This window comes from Zea mays, chromosome 7 (genome assembly GCF_902167145.1).
Source record: "Zea mays cultivar B73 chromosome 7, Zm-B73-REFERENCE-NAM-5.0, whole genome shotgun sequence".
NCBI lineage: Eukaryota > Viridiplantae > Streptophyta > Magnoliopsida > Poales > Poaceae > Zea > Zea mays.
Genome location: NC_050102.1, coordinates 26,619,356 through 26,629,484, shown reverse-complemented (window position 1 = coordinate 26,629,484; position 10,129 = coordinate 26,619,356). Strand labels below are relative to the sequence as shown.

At 45.5% G+C, this 10,129-nt stretch overlaps 1 protein-coding gene across 1 annotated transcript; it reads right to left on the bottom strand.

Annotated features, from left to right (window-relative positions):
• Positions 1-1,253: 1,253 nt before the first annotated feature.
• On the bottom strand, positions 1,254-2,104 carry LOC100285767 (60S acidic ribosomal protein P2A). The gene has a single exon (NM_001158657.2). The coding sequence runs from the start codon at positions 2,011-2,013 to the stop codon at positions 1,495-1,497; it is 519 nt and encodes a 172-aa protein (NP_001152129.1). The 5' UTR covers positions 2,014-2,104; the 3' UTR covers positions 1,254-1,494.
• Positions 2,105-10,129: the final 8,025 nt, after the last annotated feature.

Below are 10,129 nucleotides of genomic sequence, written 5' to 3'. Positions count from 1 at the left end.
TAGCTAGATATGTTGACAAAATGGGGACGGACACGAACTTTATAAATTTATTAACTTCATTTAAGGAGCTGGTGGAGAGAAGTTTTACTACTATTTCTCTAAATCGTCAATTTAAAAAAGTCCTTTTTAGAACAAGCGAAGTCGCTCTAACAATATTAATTTTTCCCATTTTAATTGAGGTTCAAAATAATTATTGGGAATTGTTTTTTATGCATACAAAATATATTACAGGTAACATTATTAAATATATATAAACAAATAACTAGATATGGTTTATTTTACAAAACATCCTAGAAGCTATGTTGCCAAATGATTTTTTAATAGTTTTGGCTTCACCAGAAAAGATTCTTCCACAGAAAAGCAAGAGTCAAATAGAAAGATAAAACCCTACCCAAAAGGCCTTAACTAGTAGGTCGAGGCGATAGGTTAGGCGGCTAAAGTTAGGGGGTGTTTAGTTTCTAGAGATTAATTTTTAGTCGCTCCATTTTATTTTATTTTAGTCCATAACTTGCTAGATACGGAAAATAAAATTAAAATTGAGTTTTAGTTTACTTATTTGATAATTTAGGGACTAAAATGAAGTAAAATTGAGAGATTAAGGGTGTGTTTGGTTCACAGCCAATTATGCTACACTTTATCTAATGTTAGTCGCTCAAATTGAAGAACTAACATTAAACAGAAAAAGTTAGATAAAGTGTGTCAAATTAGATAGTAAACCAAACATACCCTAAAATAGTTCATAGAAACCAAAAACTAGGGCTTATCTACTGAGTTTGTTACAGATTCGATGAGACTTATCCCTTAAAATCAGTAGATGAGTTGATCAAGAAGTTAGTATCTGCTGGGTCACCGTGGCAGTGGCAGTGACTGACCTTCAATCTAATCCCGGTGACCAGGCCAGCGGAGCACCTCGCCGGAGTCTCTACGTACTACGTTCTTCCTCCGATCCCAATCCAGCCTGCTTCTCCATTCTCTTGGTGGACTACCCCAAGATGAAACGTGCATCAGAGAGACTGCCATATATGATGAAACGTCCCTAAATTTATTTGGATGAAACGTGGAAATGTTCTGCTTGAAATAGAACATGAAGCTTGAGCTGCTTGCATTAAAATGTAATTTCATTCGGCATTACCAGAAACGCAGAGCCTGTGACTTGAACAAACATGTGGTAGCCGTACAACCCAAACAGCAATGAACGTAACCATATCATCGATGATGAGGAAACGTGAAATAAATAAATATGTGAGAGAACCAAACACAAACAATTAAAATCATGTATTAACTACTGGAATTGATTAGAACAGCCTCAGATCAATCTCCGATCAGCAAGATATCCGGCCAAAACCTTTCGATCGGCATCAAACACAGGCTCTATCTCGGATCTAGACAGCAAGGGCACCATGGTTTTATTACTACAGTAATACGGTACTACAATCAGAGCAGCAAGGGCGGGCGGGCGAGGATGGCATCGATCGGTCCACGTAGGGTGCACGATCAGTCGAAGAGGTTGAAGAGGGCGACGTCCTCATCCTCCTCCTTCGTGGCCTCCTCCTCGACCTCGGCAGCGGCAGGAGCGGCAACCACGGCAGCAGCGGCTCCTGACGGCGCGTAGGCCAGCTGCTCCCCGCCCGTGTAGATCAGCTCGGCGATGCCCTTAACCTCGAGGAGGGCGAAGACCAGGTCGAGGCGATCCTCCTCCACCTCGGCGCTGACGGATCTCAGGATGCGACGCACGTCGTCCTTGGTCGGGAGCGCGGTGGCCGGGCCCGGGAGCACGTCAACCCTCTGTCCAGTGGCGGCGTCGGCGCCCAGGCACGGCAGCAGGTACGCGGCGAGGAACTCCTCCATCTCGGACGTCTCGGACGTGGTGGTGGGTTGCGAGGGCTGGTGTGCGGTTGCGACTGGCGGCGTGGTGGGCGTTTTGGGAGCGCTACCAGGCGCCGTGGCGGCGCTTATAGGCAAGCTGGCGAGGATGCGGGCGTGGCTCGAGGTCGACCGGGCTGGGCCGTCCATGGCTGGCTCGCTGCAGCTTCCTTGGACGCGAGGAAATCGGAGCCGGAGCGGTTAGAGTATTTTCCGAAGTCCAACCGTATCCTCCAAAGGAAGCGAGGAAAGCGGAGACCGAGCGGTTAGAGTATCTCATTATTCTCTGTTATCTCATTATTCTCCAAAAAGTGTCTTCTATATATATCTCGTTCTCTATACCTTAAATATATAAATTTAAAATATATTTTACTCTAGATATTTGTATACCCTCAGATGTATGAAAATAAATAGGGGATGGAAAAGAGACTGTATAGAGAGAGGATAGAGAAACATTCTCTATATTTAGTGGATGCATTAGAGATAAAGTTCACAGGAGAGAATCTTCTCTAAATACATGGATGAGAACATTTTAGAGTATGTCTCTAGAGTTAGGCCCCGTTTCAATCTCACGGGATAAACTTTAGCTTCCTGCTAAACTTTAGCCATATTAATTGAAGTGCTAAAGTTTAACTTCTTAGGGTGTTTGGACTACTCTAATAAAGTTTAGCATATTGGAATAAAAAGACACACATGCCCCTAATGCGAAGTGGGAGAATGGGGTTAGAGGGTATGGGTGCAAAATGGGGTTTCGTGGCCCAGGTTTAGCTACTTTTAGCACCTCTTGATCAGCTTATGAGATAATAGGTGCTAAATTTTATCACACCACAATTATCTCTCCTGTTTAGATCACCAAATGGCTAAAACAGCTAAAAAAAGCTGCTAAAGTTTATCTTTTGAGATTGAAACAGGGTCTTAGTCTTAGAGCATCTCCAAGAGACTGGTCAAATGACTCGTTAAGCCAAAATTTTAGCTATTTAACAACAAGATAATTACTTAACACATTAGCTATCCAACTCGCTAAGTTATCTGACTCTCCAAATTGATCCTCTCTGAAAGGGAATTAGGCTTACACCTATTTCCTAAATGATTTTGGTGGTTGAATTGCCCAACACAAATAATTGGACTAACTAGTTTGCTCTAGTCTATAAGTTATACAGGTGCCAAAGGTTCACACTTAGCCAATAAAAAGACCAAGAATTGTTTCAACAAAGAGAGCAAGGGATAACCGAAGGCAGCCCTGGTCTGGCGCACCGGACTGTCCGGTGCACCACCGGACAGTGTCCGGTGCACCAGGGAACTCCAAGCCAAACTCTTCACCTTCGGGAAAACTCAGAGGCGCTCCGCTATAATTCACCGGACTATCCGGTGTACACCGGACAGTGTCCGGTGCTCCAAGGAAGAGCGACTCTGAACTCGCCAGCTTCGGGAATCCACTCCGCTATAATTCACCGGACATGTCCGGTGCACGCCGGACTGTCCGGTGAGCCAGCGGAGCAACGGCTACTTCGCGCCAACGGTCACCTGCAGAGTCATTTAATGCGCGCCAGAGCGCGTAGAAGTCAGGCACGCGCGAGACGGCGCACCGAACACTCTACAATGCATGTCCGGTGCGCCACCGGACATCCAGGCGGGCCCAGCAGTCAGAGCTCCAACGGTCGGAACCCAACGGCCTGGTGACGTGGCTGGCGCACCGGACACTGTCCGGTGTGCACTGGACTGTCCGGTGCGCCATGTGACAGACAGCCTCCACCAAACGACTAGTTTGGTGGTTGGGGTTATAAATACCCCCAACCACCTCACATTCAAGACATCCAAGTTTTCTAACTTCCAACCACTTACAAGAGCTAGGCATTCAATACAAGACACACCCAAGTGATCAAATCCTCTCCCAATTCCACAAAAGCTTTAGTGTTAAGTGAGAGTGATTTGTTGTGTTCTTTTGAGCTCTTGCGCTTGGATCACTTTCTTCTTTCTCATTCTTTCTTGTGATCAATACTCAATTGTAACCAAGGCAAGAGACACCAATTGTGTGGTGGTCCTTGCAGGGAAGTTTTGTTCCCGGTTGATTTGAGAAGAGAAAGCTCACTCGGTCCGGGGGACCGTTTGAGAGAGGGAAAGGGTTGAAAGAGACCCGGCCTTTGTGGCCTCCTCAACGGGGAGTAGATTTGCGAGAACCGAACCTCGGTAAAACAAATCCGCGTGTCACACTCTTTATTCGCTTGCGATTTGTTTTGCACCCTCTCTCGCGGACTCGATTATATTTCTAACGCTAACCCGGCTTGTAGTTGTGATTAACTTTGTAAATTTCAGTTTCGCCCTATTCACCCTCCCTCTAGGCGACTTTCAATTGGTAGCAGAGCTCGGTGCTTCATTAGAGCCTAATCGCTCGAAGTGATGTCGGGAGAACACGCCAAGAAGGAGATGGAGACCGGTGACAAGCCCACTACAAGCCATGGAAAGGCTTCATCGGGAGAGTCCCGCAACAAGGGAAAAGGGAAGGAGAAGAAGCCCTCTTCCCACAAGTCGCATCGGAGTGGGGACAATAAAAAGAAGATGAGGAAGGTGGTCTACTACGAGACCGACACCTCATCGCCATCTACCTCCGGCTCCGACGCGCCCTCCGTAACTTCTAAACGCCATGAGCGCAAGAAATTTAGTAAGATCCCCCTACACTACCCTCGCATTTCTAGACATACTCCGTTACTTTCCGTTCCATTAGGCAAACCGCCAACCTTTGACGGTGAAGATTATGCTAGGTGGAGTGATTTAATGAAATTTCATCTAACCTCACTCCAAAAAAGTATATGGAATGTCGTTGAGTTTGGAGCACAGGTACCATCCGTAGGGGATGAGGATTATGATGAGGACGAGGTGACCCAAGTCGAGCACTTCAACTCCCAAGCCACAACCATACTCCTCGCCTCTTTAAGTAGAGAGGAGTATAACAAGGTGCAAGGATTAAAAAGCGCCAAGGAAGTTTGGGACGTGCTCAAGACCGCGCACGAGGGAGATGAGCTAACCAAGATCACCAAGCGGGAGGCGATCGAGGGGGAGCTCGGTCGCTTTCGGCTTCGCCAAGGGGAGGAGCCTCAAGACATGTACAACCGGCTCAAAACCTTGGTGAATCAAGTGCGCAATCTCGGGAGCAAGAAATGGGATGACCACGAGGTGGTTAAGGTTATTTTAAGATCACTTATTTTCCTTAACCCTACTCAAGTCCAATTAATTCGTGGCAATCCTAGATACACACTAATGACTCCCGAGGAAGTAATCGGGAATTTTGTGAGCTTTGAGTTTATGATCAAAGGCTCAAGGAAGATCAACGAGCTTGACGGCCCCTCCACGTCCGAAGCACAACTGGTCGCATTCAAGGCGACAGAGGAGAAGAAGGAGGAGTCTACACCGAGTAGAACACCCATCGACGCCTCCAAGCTCGACAACGAGGAAATGGCGCTTGTCATCAAAAGCTTCCGCCAAATCCTCAAGCAAAGGAGGGGGAAAGACTACAAACCCCGCTCCAAGAAAGTTTGCTACAAATGTGGTAAGCCCGGTCATTTTATTGCAAAATGTCCACTATCTAGTGACAGTGACAGGGGCAACGATAAGAAGGGGAGAAGAAAGGAGAAGAAAAGGTACTACAAGAAGAAGGGTGGCGATGCCCATGTTTGTCGCGAGTGGGACTCCGACGAAAGCTCTAGCGACTCCTCCTCCAACGAGGACGCTGCCAACATCGCCGTCACCAAGGGACTTCTTTTCCCCAACGTCGGCCACAAGTGCCTCATGGCAAAGGACGACAAAAAGAAAAAGGTTAAATCTAAATCCTCCACTAGATATGAATCCTCTAGCGATGATAATGCTAGTGATGAGGAAGATAATTTGCGTACTCTTTTTGCCAACTTAAACATGCAACAAAAAGAGAAATTAAATGAATTAATTAGTGTCATCCATGAGAAGGATGATCTCTTGGACTCCCAAGAGGACTTCCTAATCAAGGAAAACAAAAAGCATGTTAAAGTTAAAAATGCTTATGCTCTAGAAGTTGAAAAAGTGAAAAATTATCTAGTGAGCTAAGCACTTGCCATGAGACTATAGACAACCTTAGAAATGAGAATGCTAATTTGTTAGCTAAGGTTGATTCTATTGCTTGTAATGTTTCAATTCCCAATCTTAGAAATGATAATGATGATTTGCTTGCTAAGATTGAAGAATTAAACATTTCTCTTGCTAGCCTTAGAGATGAAAATGAAAAATTGCTTGCTAAGGCTAAAGATTTTGATGTTTGCAATGCAACCATTTCCGACCTTAGAAGTAAAAATGATATATTACATTCTAAGGTTGTAGAATTAAAATCTTGCAAACCATCTACATCTACCGTTGAGCACACTACTATTTGCACTAGATGTAGAGATGTTAACATTGATGCTATTCATGATCACATGGCCTTAATTAAACAACAAAATGATCATATAGCTAAATTAGATGCTAAAATTGCCAAGCATGACTTAGAAAACGAAAAATTTAAATTTGCTAGAAGCATGCTCTATAGAGGGAGACGCCCTGACATTAAGGATGGCATTGGCTTCCAACTGGGAGGCAATGTCAAAATTAATGCCCCTCCTAAGAAATTGTCCAACTTTGTTAAGGGCAAGGCTCCCATGCCTCAAGATAACGAGGGTTACATTTTATACCCTGCCGGTTATCCTGAGAGCAAAATTAGGAGAATTCATTCTAAGAAGTCTCACTCTGGCCCTAATCATGCTTTTATGTATAAGGGTGAGACATCTAGTTCTAGGCAACCAACCCATGCTAAGTTGCCTAAGAAGAAAACTCCTAGTGCATCAAATGATCATGACATTTCATTTAAAACTTTTGAGGCTTCTTATGTGTTAACTAACAAATCCGACAAGGTAGTTGCTAAATATGTTGGGGGCAAGCACAAGGGGTCAAAAACTTGTGTTTGGGTACCCAAAGTTCTTGTATCTAACGCCAAAGGACCCAAAACCATTTGGGTACCTAAAGTCAAGAACTAAACATGTTTTGTAGGTTTATGCATCCAGGGGCTCAAGTTGGATCATCGACAGCGGGTGCACAAACAACATGACAGGGGAGAAGAAAATGTTCTCCTCCTATGAGAAAAACCAAGATCCCCAACGAGCTATCACATTCGGGGATGGAAACCAAGGTTTGGTCAAAGGATTGGGTAAAATTGCTATATCACCTGACCATTCCATTTCTAGGGATGGCAACGGGTCGGATTCGGATCGGATATTGAAAATATCCGCCCGCAGTCATATCCACGGTCATAGATAATATCCACCCGCGACTATATCCACGGGTAGAAATTCATATCCATATCCATGACCATTGGGTTTCGGATATCCATCGGATATGATAAAACCATTTTCAGCAATTGAATAACATAATTACATAGCCACTTCTAGATGTCATCCTGCTAATACACCACATTGTCATGGAACCAAATTTATTAGAACCAAACAAAACTGAACAATCAACCAATTTTATGTACAACCAAACTGAGCACTCACTGTCAAAACTGAACCAAATTGAAGCAGAGGCATATGTGTGTAGTGTGTGGTGTGTGTATTAATATATATAATCTGCGTGCATTCAAAGTTGGCAAGGAATTAGTAGTAGCAGTAAACGATTCATTCAACCATGAACGGTGAACCTGAAGGGCGACGCGAACGGCGAACCTGAATGGCTGGCAGGGGCACAATCGCGAACGGCGAACCTGAAGGGCGGCACGCCGTGCTCCCGTGGCTCAGAGTAGGGCGGAGCTCAGCGCAGCTGCGCAGGGCAGGCTGACGAGTGACGTGGGTCACCTGGGGCACGACAGACGCAACACAGATATAGGGAGGATCATGCACAGGGAGCCAGGGGCGCGACGGGGGCCGGCGACGGCGTGGGTGGCTTGCCTGGGTGACGGTGCGTAGGGGTCCGGCGGCGGACGCACGACAGGATGCTGGCTCCAGGCGTGAGGCGTCCGGGTGGCTGCAACCTGCCTGGGGATTGACCGATTGAGGGGATGGCCGGATGGGGAATTAGGGATTAGGGTGGGCTGGTGGCTTGGTGCTTTGGTGGGCTGAATGTTGCTTTGGTGGGCTGGCGCCTGGGCTCAATGGACATTGGTGGACTGGTGATTTGTTCATTAGTGTCCATGTGTGGGCCGGCAATAATGGACTAATGGTTAATTTCGGATATCCAACGGATTACCCACGGGTGAGATTTAATATCCAAATCCATGCCCACTTTATCTCGGATCGGATACGGGTCTAACCCGCGGGTCAAAAAACATATCCATATCCTAATCCGTCGGGTCGGATATCCGCCGGATATCCAAATCCACGGATTAAATTGCTATCCCTATCCATTTCCAATGTTTTTCTTGTAGATTCTTTAGACTATAATTTGCTTTCCGTATCCCAATTATGTCAAATGGGCTACAACTGTCTTTTTACTGATGTAGGTATCACTGTCTTTAGAAGAAGTGATGATTCAATAGCATTTAAGGGAGTGTTAGAGGGTCAGCTATACTTGGTAGATTTTGATAGAGCTGAACTCGACACTTGCTTAATTGCTAGGACTAACATGAGTTGGCTCTGGCACCGCCGACTAGCCCATGTTGGGATGAATAATCTTCATAAGCTTCTAAAGGGAGAGCACATTTTAGGATTAACAAATGTTCATTTTGAGAAAGACAGGATTTGTAGCGCATGCAAGCGGGAAAGCAAGTTGATGCTCACCATCCACACAAAAACATCATGACGACTGACAGGCCGCTCGAGCTCCTACACATGGATCTATTCGGCCCGATTGCTTACATAAGCATCGGCGGGAGTAAGTACTGTCTAGTTATTGTGGATGATTATTCTCGCTTCACTTGGGTGTTCTTTTTGCAGGAAAAATCTCATACCCAAGAGACCTTAAAGGGATTCTTGAGACGGGCTCAAAATGAGTTCGGCTTGAGGATCAAGAAAATTAGAAGCGACAACGGGACGGAGTTCAAGAACTCTCAAATTGAAGGCTTCCTTGAGGAGGAGGGCATCAAGCATGAGTTCTCTTCTCCCTACACGCCACAACAAAATGGTGTAGTGGAGAGGAAGAATAGAACTCTACTGGACATGGCAAGAACCATGCTTGATGAGTACAAGACTTTGGATCGGTTTTGGGCCGAGGCGGTCAACACCGCCTGCTACGCCATCAACCGGTTGTATCTACACTGAATCCTCAAGAAGACATCCTATGAACTCCTAACCGGTAAAAAGCCCAATATTTCATATTTTAGAGTCTTTGGTAGCAAATGCTTTATACTTGTTAAAAAGGGTAGAAAATCTAAATTTGCTCCTAAGACTGTAGAAGGCTTTTTACTAGGATATGATTCAAACACAAGGGCATATAGAGTCTTTAACAAGTCCTCCGGACAAGTTGAAGTTTCTTGTAACATTGTGTTTGATGAGACTAACGGCTCTCAAGTAGAGCAAGTTGATCTTGATGAGATAGGTGATGAAGAGGCTCCGTGCATCGCGCTAAGGAACATGTCCATTGGGGATGTGTGTCCTAAGGAATCCGAAGAGCCTCCAAATGCACAAGATCAACCATCCTCCTCCACGCAAGCATCTCCACCAACTCAAAATGAGGATGAGGCTCAAGTTGATGAAGGAGAAAATCAAACAAATGAGCCACCTCAAGATGACGGCAATGATCAAGGGGGAGATGCAAATGATCAAGACAAGGAGGATGAAGAACCAAGGCCGCCACACCAAAGAGTCCACCAAGCAATCCAACGAGATCACCCCGTCGACACCATCCTCGGCGACATTCATAAGGGGGTAACCACTAGATCTCGTGTTGCACATTTCTGTGAGCATTACTCTTTTGTTTCCTCTATTGAGCCGCACAGGGTAGAGGAAGCACTACAAGATTCGGATTGGGTGGTGGCGATGCAAGAGGAGCTCAACAACTTCACTAGGAATGAGGTATGGCATTTGGTTCCACGTCCTAATCAAAATGTTGTAGGAACCAAGTGGGTTTTCCGCAACAAGCAAGATGAGCATGGTGTGGTGACAAGGAACAAAGCCCGACTTGTGGCCAAGGGATACTCCCAAGTCGAAGGTTTGGATTTTGGTGAAACCTATGCACCCGTAGCTAGGCTTGAGTCAATTCGTATATTATTAGCCTATGCTACTTACCATGGCTTCAAGCTTTACCAAATGGACGTGAAGAGTGCCTTCCTCAATGGACC